Here is an 18,200-nt window from a genome sequence, read left to right as displayed (position 1 = left end):
GATACAGCCACTATGGAAGACAGTATGGAGATTCCTTAAAAAACTAGGAATAAAACCACCACGAGTCAGTTCAGTTCAGTCGCTCAGTCATGTCCGACTCTTTGCGACCCCATGAATCGCAGCATGCCAGGCCTCCCTGTCCATCACCAACTCCCGGAGTTTACTGAAACTCATGACCATTGAGTCGGTGATGCCATCCAGCCATCTCATCCTTTGTTGTCCCCTTCTCCTCCTGCCCTCAATCCCTCCCAGCATCAGGGTCTTTTCCAACGAGTCAACTCTTTGCATGAGGTGACCAAAGTACTGGAGTTTCAGCTTCAGCATCATTCCTTCCAATGAACCACCATAAGACCCAGCAATCCCACTCCTAGGCATATATCCTGAGGAAACCAAAATTGAAAAAGACACATGTATCCCATTGTTCATTACAGCACTATTTACAATAGCTAGAACATGGAAGCAACCTAGATGTACATTGACAGATAAATGGATAAAGTTGTGGCACATATACACAATGGAATATTACTCAGTCATAAAAGGGAATGCATTTCAGTCAGTTCTGATGAGTTAGATGAACCTAGAACCTATCATACAGAGTGAAATGAGTCAGAAAGAGAAAGATAAGTTTCATATTGTAATGCATATATACAGAATCTAGAAAAATGATACTGAAGAATTTATTTACAGGGCAACAATGGAGAAACAGACATAGAGAATATAATTATGGACATGGGGAGAGGGGAAGAGAGGGTAAGATGTATGAAAGAGTAACATGGAAACGTACATTACCATATGTAAAATAGATAGCCAATGGGAATTTGCTGTATGGCTCAGGAAACTCAAACAGGGGCTCTGTATCAACCTAGAGGGGTGGGATGGGGAGGGAGATGGGAAGGAGGTTCAAAAAGGAGGGGATATATGTATACCTATGACTGACTCCTGTTGAGTGACAGAAAACAACAAAATTCGGTAAAACAATTATCTTTCAATAAAAAAAAAAGTCTCACTGGCACACCTAGTAGCAAGAAACTATTTAAATGCATCCAGTCTCTTTGATACATAGTCCTGACTTTCTGTTCACTTGTGCCTTAAACTGCATGGACATCATTCTTTCACTTTGCCCTGCCACAGGAAATAAATTAAGCCTTTACTCACAGCTTCTTGGTTTATGATTGTGGGAGTTTACAAAATCAGAACTCAATGTAAAATTATAATGTTGACTGAGTTATTCCAATTTTCATAGAGGAGTGATAATTTCTAAGCTTTAATCAGTTCAGTTCAGTCGCTCAGTCGTGTCCAACTCTTTGAGACCCCATGAACCACAGCACACCAGGCCTCCCTGTCCATCACCAACTCCCGGAGTTTACTCAAACTCATGCCCATCGAGTCAGTGATGCCATCCAGCCATCTCATCCTCTGTCATGCCCTTCTCCTCCTGCCCCCAATCCCTCCCAGCATCACGGTTTTTTCCAATGAGTCAACTCTTCGCATGAGGTGGCCAAAGTATTGGAGTTTCAGCCTCAGCATCAGTCCTTCCAATGAACAACCAGGACTGATCTCCTTTAGGATGCACTGGTTGGATCTCCTTGCAGTCCAAGGAACTCTCAAGAGTCTTCTCCAACACCACAGTTCAGAAGCATCAATTTTTTGGCGCTCAGCTTTCTTCACAGTTCAACTCTGACATCCATACATGACCACTGGAAAAACCATAGCCTTGATTAGATGGACCTTTGTTGGCAAAGTAATGTCTCTGCTTTTTAATATGCTGTCTAGGTTGGTTGTAACTTTCCTTCCAAGGAGTAAGTGTCTTTTAATTTCATGGCTGCAATCACCATCTGCAGTGATTTTGGAGCCGAAAAAAAAATAAAGTCTGACACTGTTTTCACTGTTTCCCCATCTATTTCCCATGAAGTGAAGGGACCAGATGCCATGATTTTAGATTCCTGAATGTTGAGCTTTAAGCCAATTTTCCACTCTCCTCTTTCACTTTCATCAAGGGGCTTTTTAGTTCCTCTTCATTTTCTGCCATAAGGGTGGTGTCATCTGCATATCTGAGGTTATTGATATTTCTCCCGGAAATCTTGATTCCAGCTTGTGCTTCTTCCAGCCCAGCGTTTCTCATGATGTACTTTGCATTAGAAGTTAAATAAGCAAGGTGACAATATATAGCCTTGATGTACTCCTTTTCCTATTTGGAACCAGTCTGTTGTTTCATGTCCTTGCTTCCTGACCTGCATACAGGTTTCTCAAGAGGCAGGTCAGGTGGTCTGGTATTCCCATCTCCTTCAGAATTTTCCACAATTTATTGTGATCCACACAGTCGAAGGCTTTGGCGTAGTCAATAAAGCAGAAGTAGATGTTTTTCTGGAACTCTCTTGCTTTTTCGATGATCCAGCAGATGTTGACAATTTGATCTCTGATTCCTCTGCTTTTTTTAAATCCAGCTTGAACATCTGGAAGTTCACGGTTCACATATTGCTGAAGCCTGGCTTGGAGAATTTTGAGCATTACCTTACTAGCGTGTGAGATGAGTGCAATTGTGTGGTAGTTTGAACATTCTTTGGGATTGCCTTTCTGAGAATGGAATGAAAACTGACCTTTTCCAGTCCTGTGGCCACTGCTGAGTTGTCCAAATTTGCTGGCATATTGGGTGCAGCACTTTCAAAGCATGATCTTTCAGGATTTGAAATAGCTCAACTGGAATCCCATCACATCTACTAGCTTTGTTCGTGGTGATGCTTTCTAAGGCCCACCTGACTTCACATTCCAGGATGTCTGGCTCTAGGTGAGTGATCACACCATTGTGATTGTCTGGGTCATGAAGATTTTTTTTTGTACAGTTCTTCTGTGTATTCTTGCCACTTCTTGGTATCTTCTGCTCTTGTTAGGTCCATACCATTTTTGTCCTTTATCGAACCCATCTTTGCGTGAAATGTTCCCTTGGTATCTCTAATTTTCTTGAAGAGATCTCGTCTTTCCCATTTTGTTGTTTTCCTCTATTTCTTTGCATTGATTGCTGAGGAAGGCTTTCTTATTTCTCCTGGCTATTTTTTGGAACTCTGCACTCAAATGGGAATATCTTTCCTTTTCTCCTTTTCTTTTCACTTCTCTTCTTTTCACAGCTATTTGTAAGGCCTCCTCAGATAGCCATTTTGCCTTTTTGCATTTCTTTTCCATGGGGATGTTCTTGATCCCCGTCTCTAAGCTTCAATATACTTGGATCAATAATATCATTTTATGTAGATTCTTTGCATAAGAATATGAATATTCTTTGAGGCTTAATTTAGCTGCAGTGCCCTATGGATACTTCTCCTTATGACTCTGGCTATCAAGATCTTTATTGTTGCAGAGGTACAGGCAGCAGCAGCGGAAGCATTTTGTAGGGTCTCAGGGAGCTGTTTTCAGGAGTGTGGATTTCAGCATGAACTGCTCTTCCTCCACACAAGTAGCCACATAATCTACCTCTGTGGTACCCAGGGTGGCAGCATTTTCCCCTAACACTCTTTGCAGTGGAGTTTGATGCCTGCTTTATACACACAACCAATGGTCATAGGATAAGTATCTTTCACTGAAAGTTCCAGTCATGCCCTTTATTGGAATCCAGACACGCAATTCAGTATGAATCACACAGAGAAGTCTGAGACCAGTGACAGAGCCCTGGCTCCATCCTCTGGTCCTTAAATGCCAGAGATTGAAGTTTCTGACTTGGATTGGTGAAGTAGTTCTTTCAGAGTGTAACTTCCTAAACATGTGATAAAAAGTAAAATGAGTAACATATATGCTGCCTAGTGTCTGCATATTTATGAGTCACTTTATGAGGCTCCAGGAAAATAACACAACCAACCAAAATAAAGTCAAAATTATTTCTCAGTTTGCTTTTATGTACCAAGGAGAGTTATTTAGATTGATGAATTTAAAAGCATTAATTCATAATATTTTAATAATCTAAGAGTAATTTAAATATCAATTAAATAGCATTTATGCTAATAATAAAATTAATTAATACATATCTTAAGGGAAGACATCTACCATGTAGTTAGTAATTACATGATAATAGTATTCAAGATCTTAAACAGAGAAAAAATAAAAGTAAGATTTTCTGGGCTTAAAGCACTAGGAAACGCATCAGTTCAGTTCAGTCGCTCAGTCGTATCTGACTCTTTGCAGCCCCATGGACTGCAGCACGCCAGGCCTCCCTGTCCTTCATCAGCTCCCGGAGTTTACCCAAACTCATGTCCATTGAGTCGGTGATAACACCCAACCTTCTCATCCTCTGTCGTCCCCTTCTCCTCCCACCTTCAATCTTTTCCAGCATCAGGGTTTTTTCCAAGGAGTCAGTTCTTCGCATCAGGTGGCCAAATTATTTGAGTTTCGGCTTCAATATCAGTCCTTCCAATGAACATTCAGGACTGATTTCCTTTAGGATGGACTGGTTAGATCTCCTTGTAGTCCAAGGGACTCTCAAGAGTTTTCTCCAACACCACAGTTCAAAAGCATCACTTCTTTGGCACTCAGGTTTCTTTATAGTCCAACTCTCATATCCATATATGACTATTGGAAAAACCATAGCCTTGACTAGATGGGCCTTTGTTGGCAAAGTAATGTCTCTGCTTTTTAATATGCTGTCTAGGTTGGTCATAACTTTCCTTCCAAGGAGCAAGTGTCTTTTAATTTCACAGCTGCAGTCACCATCTGCAGTGATTTTGGAGCCCAAATAAATAAAATATGTCACTGTTTCCATTGTTTCCCCATCTATTTGCCATAAAGTGACGAGACCGGATGCCATGATCTTAGTTTTCTGAATGTTGAGCTTTAAGCCAACTTTTTCACTCTCCTCTTTTGCTTTCATCAAGAGGCTCTTTAGTTCTTCTTCACTTTCTGTCATAACGGTGGTGTTATCTGCGTATCTGAGGTTACTGATATAGACAAATTGAAATCCTGTACACTAGTTGTTTCTGAATGACAGCAGTCAAGGCTCAAGGAAGAAATCAATGACCAATGTCAGAAATAATATCAAGATAATAGATTAGCTAGATTTCAAATTTCACAGAGCAAAGAAAGCAGAGATTTAATTAAACACCTACCCTCCCCACACATACACATTGAAAACCAGATCACCAAAGATGTATGAATATATAGCTTAGTGTGTACATTTAGAACACATAAATAGCCAAAAAGGAGTTTTAAGTAATAAACAGAAAAGTAACTGACTAGGTTTGATTTTTCTTTTAAAGATAATAACAGAAAGGTGCTACATATGACAGAGAGGGACAGGGCAGAGAGAGAGAGAGAGAAAGGAAGTGGGGCTTGGGGATGAGGGGATGGGGAGGAAGAGGAAAAAACATGTTCTGACCATAAGGGAAAACAAGTAAAATAAGTTTGTAGATTATTAAAGGTTATCTTGTAGAGAATTTGAAATTTTTTTCACTTGGACATAAAATTAAACATTGACTTTTGAAGCTACTGGATTGAAATGGTGAGTTAATGGCAATTCTAACTACTACTAGTAAACCTCATAGAATAATAGATGAAATTGAAAAGTACCTAAGAGAACATTTATATGAATTATCTTATTTCTAGATATGAATGAAGTCAAATGATTGGAATAATGCTCATTATTCCATCAAATTATTAGCTTTAGAAAATCTATTATTTGAACTTACACTCTTGAGTAAATATTTGGCTTTAGAATTTATGTGAGATGTTTGTTACTATTTTCTTGTAACTTTTGTTTATTTTTGCTATGAAAACCAGGATAACAATTACTGAGACTATTTTCGAGAAGCTTAGTTGGTTTGCTTAAAGTCATGAAACATTGGCCTGCTGTGATTGAAAATACAACCTAATATTTGATTCCAAATACAGCAGTTTTTAAGACTATAAAATTGCTTATTCTTTACTTATTTCTAGTCTGAAAATACATCTAAATACAGTGTGACTAGTTATTTTCTTTCTTTTCTTAAACTAAAAACTGAGTCTTTATTGAAAATGGAGAGATCATCTTTCTGTGGATTTTTAGTAATAAAAAGAAATGTCCAGGAGACCCAGTCACTAGCAATGGTGCTTATGGGTTAAACTTAAATGATCTCTCAAATGTTATGATTATTTGATCTTTCTTTAATGGAAAACATTTTACGGGAATTCTTTTATAAATGCTCAGCTAGCACATCTCCAGTGATTTCACTTTCCTGTTCTCTTCTTTAGCAACAATTCAGAAGTCTATTATATACTGGCACAGTTTAAGTCTCTATAAAAGCTGTAAAACTATTCTGGAGTCATGAATCCAGATTACTAACACTCACTCTCAAACTACTGGATGAATTGATTTATTTTAAAATAACACTTTGTTCCACAGATGCTCAGTAACCTATGGCGTGAATGAAGTGAGTGAAAGTTGCTCAGTCGTGTCCAGCTCTTGGTGACAGCATGGACTATACAGTCCATGGGATTCTCCAGGCCAGAATACTGGAGTGGGTAGCCTTTCCCTTCTCCAGGGGATCTTCCCAACCCAGGGATCAAACACGGGTCTCCCACATTGCAGGCGGATTCTTTACTTTCTGCCATAACGATGGTGTTATCTGCATATCTGAAGTTGATATTTCTCCCGGCAATCTTGATTCCAGCTCGTGCTTCATCCAGTCCAACGTTTCTCTTGATGTACTCTGCATATAAGTTAAATAAGCAGGGTGACAATATACAGCCTTGACACATTCCTTTCCCGATTTGGAACCAGTCTGTTGTTCCATGTCCAGTTCTAACTGTTGCTTCCTGACCTGCATATAGGTTTCTCAAGAGGCAGGTCAGGTAATCTGGTATTCCCATCTCTTTCAGAACTTTCCACAGTTTACTGTGATCCACACAGTCAAAGGCTTTGGCATTGTCAATAAAGCAGAAATAGATGTTTTTCTGGAACTCTCTTGCTTTTTTGATGATCCAGTGGATGTTAGCCAGTTGATCTCTGGTTCCTCTGCCTTTTCTAAAACCAGTTTGAACATCTGGAAGTTCATAGTTCACATATTGCTGAAACCTGACTTGGAGAATTGTGAGCATTACCTTGCTAGTGTGTGAGATGAGTGCAATTGTGTGGTAGTTTGAGCATTCTTTGCCATTGCCTTTCTTAGGGATTGGAATGAAAACTGACCTTTTCCAGTCCTGTGGCCACTGCTGAGTTTTCCACATTTGCTGGCATATTGGGTGCAGCACTTTCAAAGCATCATCTTTCAGGATTTGAAATAGCTCAACTGGAATTCCATCATTTCCACTAGCTTTGTTCATAGTGATGCTTTTTAAGGCCCACTTGACTTCACATTCCAGGATGTCCGACTCTAGGTGAGTGATCATGCCATCGTGGTTATCTGGGTCATGAAGATCTTTTTTGTATAATTCTTCTGTGTCTTCTTGCCACCTCTTCTTAATATTTTCTGCTTCTGTTAGGTCCATACCATTTCTGTCCTTTCTTGAGCCTATCTTTGCATGAAATATTCCCTTGCTATCTCTAAATTTCTCGAAGAGTTCTCTAGTCTTTCCCATTCTATTTTTTCCTCTATTTCTTTGCAATGATCACTGAGGAAGGCTTTCCTGTCTCTCCTTGCTATCCTTTGGAACTCTGCGTTCAGACCATGACAACATATAAACATATTTTTATTCTCACAGATATTAGTTTAAATCTTATTTTTTTAATTAATAATTATGTGAGACTTCTGACTATTAAAGTACTAATAAGTCAAGCCAGAGTTCTCCCATTATACATAGAACCAGTGAGAAATAATTCATGGAAGCAAAACAATAAATTTCTTTCACATAAATACTTATTCTGTTTTTCATATTCCACAAAACTTTAACCAAAGAAATTTTTTTCTCCAAGAATTTTCTTATATTTCCTTGATTTCTTATGAAATATAGTCACTGATAGAGAAAATTACACCAAAATATGAGTTATTCCTGTCTTTTTCTTACTTGTGTTTTGATTTTATATAGCTCCTCATAATTATTTATTTTTATTTTCCCCATTTTTGTATAAGATTATGAATCAGAATATTAACTAATATTGATTGAGCATTTACTGAGACCAGGCACTCTGTTATTTACTTTTTATGTGTCATCCCCTAGATTTGCTTGGAGAAACACTGTGAGCAAAGTAAGAATAGAATTATCATTTTTCACATAGGGCACTGGGGACAGTCTTAGAGAATTTAAGTTACATAACCAGGAATACAGAACAAGTAAGTGTATTTAAACTCAGCTCTATCTGATGCCAGAATACTTGTTTTTAAGCACTTTATAACTCTGACTCTAAGTTCAGGAAAAGGTCCTTCAATGAAATCATGATGCTGTATCCTAGTACCACTCTATTTAATATCTCCTGTTGGTCATGATGTCATGTTAGGAGCACAATAGAGCTACAACCAGGTGATGAAATGGCCTTGGCAAAGTATAAATAGATCTTTTAAAATGCACAAGCACATGTGCTTGCACACCCCACTCCCCACACACATTTAGTATCCAGTAATAGAATAATTTCACGTTTATTACCAATGACTGATATTGTGGATCATCATTCCTACTAGGATATATTATTATTATGTGTAGGAGTTTACAGGTGACATGTATTTCTATGAGGTAGAATATGAGTATCATTATTCTTATTTTACACAGCAGTTACACAGTTTTATTGTAGGCCCAGAGCTAGAAAGTATCCACAAGATCACTCAAATTTGTGTATCTTAATACATGTAAATTTGGTATACTTTTTATTATATCCTATTGGAAGGAGGAAAGAAAGGAATGCAAATTCCAAGCATACAAATAACTATCTCTGTTTTGTGAGTTTAGATTTCTTAAACTTAATCCCCAAATCCTTCTGATTTCCTTTTTCTTTAGTTAAACTGAAATATAAAAAGAGATGTTACTTTTATTGAAGTAATGATAAAAATGCCTTGTGAGTCCTATGGGTTTTTATGTAAATCATGATATTCTTTCCTTTGGGGGAATTCAAAACAGTGATGAATGGGGGATCCAGTATTATTTAGCTCATATATGCTTGATATAATTCCTGGTACACATAACTAAGAAAAGCATTCACAAAGATAAAAAGTGTTTTATCCTCTACTTGGAAAATAAGCTAATTTTCAACTTCTTCCTTAAAATATTTATTAACTTCTGGTTCTGTGACTTGACTTGTCAGTGACATTATATGAGCATAATATCTTGAGTATTTGATCTGACAAAATTACTGTTTCCACATATTTATGGGAAATAAAGCTATTACACGGAATTATGACTAGAAAGAGTACTTCAAATAAATTTTAGATTCTGATTCACAAATCTGTGCAAGCCAAGTATCTAAATGTGAATGAACTAACATATTTTCGATTTTGCTATAAAGTACACATAAACTGAAACTACTGAACATAGATTGATATTCTTTACTGATGGTAGATATTACTTGAAGTTTTATATATTTTACTTTCAGAGAAGAGGATTTTCAGTATATCGTCAACCGGGTAAGACTAGAGTAAGTTAAGACTTATAAAGGCATCCATTGTTGCAAAACCACAGTATTAGAATTTTTAATACTTCCAACCTAAATTCTACAGCAAAAAAGAAGTTTCTATTTTGAATGAAATATTATCTTATTCCAATGGGATTAAATGTATACACGCTAGTATATATAAAATAGTATATATAACCAACAAGGGCTTTCTGTATAGCATAGAGAACTCTATTCAGTATCCTAAAATAGCTATAAGGGGAAAGACTCGGCAAAATTATATATAAGTAATACATGTATAATTTATTTAAGCTTCATAGTTTCATAAGAGACTATTTCTTTGTAGATGGAATTATATATATTATATAATACATTTATATAACTGAACCATTGTACTGGGCACCTGAAACTAACACACTGTAAATCAATTATAGTCTTTACTTAAAAATACAATCTAAAAAAGAGAGAAATAGTCTCTAATTATGCAGCAATGAAGGTTTAATAAATCATTTTCATACCACTCTCTACAGGACTGTTTTGAAACAAATGTGAACGAATATTTGCATTTTTTATTGAATTTAAGTGTGAGACCAGGTCGATCTCATAGCTTGCCACTAGGAATTGTGTGTAAGGCATTGACTGAGCCGCCATCAGTTATATTCACTTTAAAGGATCTTATTGGATCTGCCTTCTGACCTTACTTAAATTGGTAATTCAAATTCTATTACTTTGGAAGCCAGCAGCAACACATGCATGTTGTAGCTCAACCTTCCATCCACAGACGGCAAACACAGCGGGTTTGTGAACACGGCTCTTATGCACAATAAAATGCAGGAAGTTTCCCTTTGCATGTGCATGATTTAGAAAATAAGGCTTTCTGGTTTGAATCATGGTTCATTTCATATGACTTCCTGGTATGAAAAGCAACAATTCTGAAACAGGAAACTTTTGTTTATATTAATGTTACTGAAAGAGTGTGGTAGGGTCCAGCAGCTCACCATTCATAAGCAAATAAACAGCCCAGATTGGTGAAAAGGAAAGTTTGCTTTATTTCAAATGCCAGCAATTGGGGGGAGGAGGGTGGTGGACGTCTGTCCAAAGGCCAACTCACCCTCTCCCCCTTACACTGGCAACCAGTGGGGATAGAGCTTTTATACGCAGAAGGAGAGGCTACGAGCAGAAATAGCACGGTCAGCTCTGATAGTCATCTTCAAGGTGATCAGCATCATCTTGATTGTTTTAGGTACAGTTAATCTTCAGTTTCGGTGGCTATTTGTTCCCATTTCTCTGAGGCCAGTTCTTGGAATTGTGAGAACTCATGTCTTGGTTACTGTCTGGTCATCATGTAGTAATGTCTCCACCTGGTGTTTTAGTATATATAAAACAGCTCAATGATATGGCTCAGGATATTATGTGCAACCCTTGAAAAAGAACTAAAGATCCTTGACTGTGCTTAATGACTACATTGTTATTATTTAGTCTCCTTTGACTGTTTTCCTTTTTTTCTGCATTTCTCACTTCTCTGATTAAACTTACTGACTGAAGTTTTCACAGACAAAAAGCAGGCAGAGGTCATGGTAAGGGGGCAAACACCATAAGGTCTTGCTCCATTTCAGTAAGCGCCTATAATCAAAGGAAAGCTTCTCATTTTAAAATCAGATTTATTAGTAAAAGAGTAGATCAAAATGGACTTTAGGAATTTTTTCATTGTTTTTCCTTCCTATGAAGAGTAGCCTAATGTAAGTTTTCTTTGTGATTTTAGAATATATTTGTGAAATATTAATATTTACAGCATACTTTCACTTAGACCACTGAAAACAGTTCCTGAAGTGTATCATAATATTTTATCAAAATTATTTATGTGGTAAATAACTAATGCATAAATTAAATAAAATATGCTTTTTGTTTTCCTCTGGATCATATGAGCAAATAAAAAATTCACATTTTATAAAGTTCATGCCAATGCCCTCTTTAGAAAGAACAATCATTTAAAACCTTAACAATATTATTAACTCCAAAAATAAGCGAACTTTCATAATTTTTTTAAAAATTTCATGTGGAGTACTAGGAGTAAATTGAGGAAAGTCCATTACTTTGACTTCATTTGAATAACACTGTGAAATATCTAGCTCTTTTTGTTTTGGTTTCAAATAACTCTATGCCAGTTGTTTGTTAACTCTGATACATAAAATGTTAACTTCTTTTTATAAAGAAACTTATACTGGAGTATGCAAGGATATTTTATCTGGTTCACTGTAAGTTCAAAAAACATATTTTCTACTACTTTTAGTAACATAAAATTAGTGTCAATAATGATGATCTAGTAATATAAAATTAGTATCAATAATGATGATCTTGTTCTTTCTGTAAAAACTCTCATGAGATATATAATTATGTCAAGATTTAGCACACAAAAAAATATGAATAGAACGCTAGGCTACCTGATTCTTAAGATATCTAATTACCATATGCACTTCTTTTAAAGTCTCAGATATCCATCAGTGTAGAAGAGTGGGAAGACACCAAAGAGGCTAAAGAGCAAGGTCACCACCGAAGTAACCACCGCAACTCCACATCCAGCGACCAGTCGGACCACCCGCTGCTGAGGAGAAAGAGCATGCAATGGGCCCGCAGGCTGAGCAGGAAAGGCCCCAAACATTCCAGTAGAACCGCGGAGAAAATGACCCAGCAGCGCCTGAACCTCTACAGGAGGTCAGAAAGACAAGAGCTTGCTGAACTTGTGAAAAATAGAATGAAACACTTGGGTCTTTCTACAGTGGGATATGGTATGCTCTTTACAAGTATTGTATGATATGGGCTTGTGATTTCTTTCCCTTAGTTGGAACAGAGTCGGCTCTAACTTAGTAATGTAAGAATCACCTTTTTGTTTCACAGGTCAGTTAGAAGAGACTAGTGACACATCTAACCTATTAGAGACAATTATGAACATGATATTAAAAAGAGAGGATTGAAAAATTTAAATATTTGCTCAGGTCTCTAGGCACCATGTTGAACTTATTACAAGAATTACCTTAACTTTAATTTTCACAAAAAACTCTTCCATTTTAGAGATAAGGAAACTAAATAACTTGCTAATTAGCTTGTTAATAGCCTGACTGAGGTTTATATCCAGTTCTGTCTGGCTCCAAAGCCTGTTTTACACTCATACACACAAACTGCATCTCAATTTAGAAGCCTGGGATAAAATAAATTTGTGGCAATTCTAAGTGACTAAATGGATAAGCTACAAATGAATGAAAATGTTTCTATAAAATGTTTTTATAGTTAGTTGTGATCCAGAAACACAGAGTCTTCAAAAGCTTTAATCTGAAACTCAAATGATGCTTGATCTCATAGTGCAGGTATGTCTCTATGACTGTTATGCTCTTACATTGATACATAATTGTAATATAGATATGTTGCATATTTGTTTAGTTGCTCAGTCATGACCGACTCTTTTGCAACTCCATGGTCTGTAGCCCTCCAGGCTCCTCTGTCCATGGGGTTTTCCGTGGACAAGAATACTGGAGTGGGTTGCCATTTCCTATTCCAGGGTATCTTCCCAACCCGGGATCAAACCCACATCTCCTGCACTGGCAGATGGATTCTTTACCCTTGAGCCACCAGGGAAGCCCCAAGCTCTATATTAGACACCTCTAAAAAATAAAGATTATGAAAAGAAGATTTGGAATCTAACATCTCAGGGACCTCTGAACTTCTCCACTTATTTTTAATTCACAATAATTTATCCATTCAACAGATTTTATTAGGTTGCCTTCTGAGTTCCAGGTACTGGGAATAAAACAATGACCTATTCAGACAAGACATCTGCATTTATGGAATTTATATTCTAGTGTCAGCCAGTAGATTTGTTGTACTATGTAATTCTTCAAGGCTATTTTCGTATTTGTGAAAATGAAATAATAATCCCTATGCCACGGGTTTGACCTGAAGGACAAATGGGATAATGAATAATAATGTGCTTAGCCGAGAACTGGCATTCAGCTCATCCACCCATGTACTGTATGTCTAAGAACAGCATGTCTATCTGTGCTTTATACATGAAAATGGTATGTTGTTTTGTTTTGTTTTGTTTTTTGCCCACTTCAACAAACAAACTGCACCTTTGGGAGTGATGTTGTCTTCACTGAGAATACATGCTATGAAATAATTATTGTTTTGCATGTTTGCTTTTTTTTTTTCCTTTAAGCTTTGTATTGCCAACCAATTTACACATTTTATGACACATAGAAATCCAGTAACTGGATGCTGATTGCATGAACAAGCAGAGTGCTTACAGGGTCTCAGATATAAACTATTTCCTTGGGTCACCCAACCCTAGTGTACACTTGAGTCAGTGCTTTAACTTGTGACTTTTGATTCCATATCTTTTTGTGTCTCTGCTGGACCACTTATTTTTCCTACATTACTGTCAGTATTTTGTAGCACTTTACAGATTTGAAATGTGTTTAAGTGCTTTGTAATAATTCATGATGACTGATTTAACCATTAGTCTTAATCTACTATGCCCTAAGTAAGTCTGGCCTGATTCAAGAGCATGAGCAGATTTCTTTTGATATATTAGATATGAGACAGAAAGGACAGGAAAAGGGAAAGTCGCAGGATGACTTTTGAGGGCTCTAGCTTGGGCAAGTAGTTCATAATCCTGACATTCACTGAACTTAGAAGAAGAATACTTGTGGTGAAGATAATAGATTTAATTTGAGTGCCTGGAAGACTTCATATGGATAATTAGCCATAAGAAGCAAGATTTCTGCTGAATGGTGTTCAAGAAAAAGAAATGAGATGTGTTTATAGACTTTGACGTCATCAGCCTATAGATTTTAAAGTAAGGTGATAGACGGCTTCCTTGGTGGCTCAGAGGTAAAGAATCAGCCTGCGATGCAGGAGATGTGGGTTCAATGGCTGGATCAGAAACATCCCCTGGAGGAGGGCTTGGCAACCCACTCCAGTATTCTTGCCTGGAGAATCCCATGGACAGAGGAGCCTAGCAGGCTACAATCCATAAGGTCGCAAAGAGTCAGACACAACTGAGGCGACTTAGCATGTGTGCACACAAGGTGATAGAAGTTGGTGGAATAACCCCAGATGAAAGACTATAGGAGAACTCTAGGAAATACTCACGTTTCTGGAATGATGAGGGAGGAAGTATTTAAAAAAGAAAAACAAGAGGCTGAAGTGTCTAGAACTGAATTACCCAAAATATGTAGCATAGTACAATATTATGCTATCTATTGGTTATGTGATCTATCATTACACTGATCTTTTATATCTTTTGAAGGCAGCTGAGGCCTTGGGTAGTCAGAGGCTGGTCACTTCCAGTCATGAGAAATTTTGTCTTCTACCCCAATGTGATATAAAATTGTATTTCCTATGTGCTTTGTGATATAAAAACTTGAAATTTTGGAGTAGAGAAGGAATCAGTAATATTGCAGAAAGTACAGTGATATGTCCTTGCTGACCTCGGTTAAGTGTCAGTCAGATAGCATGTGTGAAAAGCAGATCCGAGTAGCCTGAGTAATAAATTAAGAGTTGGATATAGTGGATTTCATGTATTAGGGACCCCCAAGATAATAGAATTTTAGTCTTCTGTCTATTGCCTCAAAATCTATCGCTTGCATTGCCAAAGTATCATGGCAAAAGATGCAGGTTGAAATGTCAGTCATTTTGTTCACATTCCACCCTGCAGGAAGGATGGTAAGGCCAGAGAAGAAAGGATTATCTCCTCAGTTAAAAAACAGTACCAAGTAGCTGCATACACCATTTCCAGTATGTCCCACTGGCAAGCTGTATGCTTTGTTTTCAGTGGCCTAAATCTAATATTACAGAAAACAAAACAAATGGCTATTGAGAGACACTTATCAGTCTCTGCCAGAATGGTTATGTTATTTATGAAATTTTATTCTGAAGGAGAGGTGGGAAATATGGAAGTAGCTGGATGAGGAAGTGGACAGGGAAGAGGGATTGTTTTATTTTTTATGAGCAGAGAGGTATAAGCATATTTGATTAGTAAGATTAAGCTACCAGTGGAGAAGTTGAAAGAAAACACAGGAAAAAGAACGCACCCTGGAGCCCTTGCTTAGATACTTGGAAGTGAAGAAAAGACGAGTGTTTTATTTTATTTTTTTTTTGTATTATAAGTTTTTATTCATTTTTTTTCATTTATTTTTATTAGTTGGAGGCTAATTACTTTACAATATTGTAGTGGGTTTTGTCATACATTGACATGAATCAGCCATGGAGTTACATGTACTCCCCATCCCAATCCCCCCTCCCACCTCCCTCTCCACCCGATTCCTCTGGGTCTTCCCAGTGCACCAGGCCTGAGCACTTGTCTCATGCATCCCACCTGGGCTGGTGATCTGTTTCACCATAGATAATATACATGCTGTTCTTTCGAAACATCCCACCCTCGCCTTCTCCCACAGAGTCCAAAAGTCTGTTCTGTACATCTGTGTCTCTTTTTCTGTTTTGCATATAGGGTTATCGTTACCATCTTTCTAAATTCCATATATATGTGTTAGTATGCTGTAATGTTCTTTATCTTTCTGGCTTACTTCACTCTGTATAATGGGCTCCAGTTTCATCCATCTCATTAGAACTGATTCAAATGAATTCTTTTTAACGGCTGAGTAATATTCCATGGTGTATATGTACCACAGCTTCCTTATCCATTCATCTGCTGATGGGCATCTAGGTTGCTTCCATGTCCTGGCTATTATAAACAGTGCTGCGATGAACATTGGGGTGCACGTGTCTCTTTCAGATCTGGTTTCCTCAGTGTGTATGCCCAGAAGTGGGATTGCTGGGTCATATGGCAGTTTTATTTCCAGTTTTTTAAGAAATCTCCACACTGTTCTCCATAGTGGCTGTACTAGTTTGCATTCCCACCAACAGTGTAAGAGGGTTCCCTTTTCTCCACACCCTCTCCAGCATTTATTGCTTGTAGACTTTTGGATAGCAGCCATCCTGACTGGCGTGTAATGGTACCTCATTGTGGTTTTGATTTGCATTTCTCTGATAATGAGTGATGTTGAGCATCTTTTCATGTGTTTGTTAGCCATCTGTATGTCTTCTTTGGATAAATGTCTGTTTAGTTCTCAACTAATTTCACAATTTGTATGGAAATACAAAAAACCTCGAATAGCCAAAGTAATCTTGAGAAAGAAGAATGGAACTGGAGGAATCAACCTGCCTGACTTCAGGCTCTACTACAAAGCCACAGTCATCAAGAAAGTATGGTACTGGCACAAAGACAGAAATATAGATCAATGGAACAGAATAGAAAGCCCAGAGATAAATCCACGAACCTATGGACACCTTATCTTTGACAAAGGAGGCAAGGATATACAATGGAAAAAAGACAACCTCTTTAACAAGTGGTGCTGGGAAAACTGGTCAACCACTTGTAAAAGAATGCAACTAGAACACTTTCTAACACCATACACAAAAATAAACTCAAAATGGATTAAAGATCTAAATGTAAGAACAGAAACTATAAAACTCCTAGAGGAGAATATAGGCAAAACACTCTCCGACATAAATCACAGCAGGATCCTCTATGACCCACCTCCCAGAACATTGGAAATAAAAGCAAAAATAAACAAATGGACCTAATGAAACTTAAAAGCTTTTGCACAACAAAGGAAACTATAAGCAAGGTGAAAAGACAGCCCTCAGAATGGGAGAAAATAATAGCAAATGAAGCAACAGACAAAGGATTAATCTCAAAAATATACAAGCAACTCCTGAAGCTCAATTCCAGAAAAATAAATGACCCAGTCAAAAAATGGGCCAAAGACGAGTGTTTTAAAATGCATAAACTTGTAGGTGCTTGTCAGGAAGCTGAGTAATGTTTTGCATGATAGTAAGAGGTAAGGTCCTTTCCTGAGAGTGATGGCAAGAGTAAAGGTGAGTGGTTAAAAATAAGCCAGAATGTTTGAAGTTTCAGGGAAGAGTGTCCTTTCTGTGTGAGACTGAGCTTCTTGTCTTATTCTTCATTTAAAAATTTTAATATAGAATATTTCAGACATGAATAAATGTAGAACGATTAGCATAGTTAACCTTGATGTTGTTTAGCTGCTGAGTCGTGTCCTACTCTTTTGTGACCCCATGGACTGTAGCCTACCAGGCCCCTCTGTCTATGGCATTTTCCAGGTAAGAACACTGGAGTGGGTAGCCATTTCCTTCTCCAGGGTCAAACCCGTGTCTCCTGCATTGCAGGTGGATTACTTACCACTGAGCCACCAAGTAAGCCCTAAGGAACCTGGATGTACTCATTTTTCAACTCCAATAATTATCAGATATTGTTCCATGTATGTGCCCAGTAATTTCTTTCACATCTCATATTAATTTCAGATAAATTTCAGACCCATATATTTCAATATATACGTCTATTGCTTAAGTGCTAAATTAAAAAACATAGCCATGTACAATTTTCACACTTAAAAGCAGTTTTAATATCATCAAGTATTCACTTAGTGTTCAAATTTCCAGTGATCTCACAAATGTCATGATTTTTTACACTTTTTATCTAAATCAGGATCAATTAAGGTCCATTCATGGAGATGGGTGACAAGTTTGTTAAGTCATTTTTAAGTTTCCCCCATCTTGTATTTTTCTTACTCAGTCTATTTCTTGAAGAAACTCACACTGCTAGTTTCCTAGACTCTGAATCTCCAGGCTAAAT

The 18,200-nt window shown here is 37.3% G+C and overlaps 1 protein-coding gene across 4 annotated transcripts in view; it reads left to right on the top strand.

The window, feature by feature from the left end:
• Window positions 1–18,200, top strand: part of KCNT2 (potassium sodium-activated channel subfamily T member 2) — a 426,098-nt gene that overhangs the window by 390,885 nt on the left and 17,013 nt on the right. For all 4 annotated transcript variants that reach the window (XM_043485980.1, XM_043485984.1, XM_043485982.1 and 1 more), the window contains one exon: window positions 11,976–12,276. In XM_043485980.1, coding sequence (XP_043341915.1) covers window positions 11,976–12,276 — 301 coding nt within the window. The remainder of the gene's footprint in view (window positions 1–11,975; window positions 12,277–18,200) is intronic.

Source organism: Cervus canadensis, chromosome 13 (genome assembly GCF_019320065.1).
Source record: "Cervus canadensis isolate Bull #8, Minnesota chromosome 13, ASM1932006v1, whole genome shotgun sequence".
In the NCBI taxonomy this organism is placed as follows: Eukaryota; Metazoa; Chordata; class Mammalia; order Artiodactyla; family Cervidae; genus Cervus; species Cervus canadensis.
This window is presented reverse-complemented; position numbering and strand designations above follow the sequence as displayed.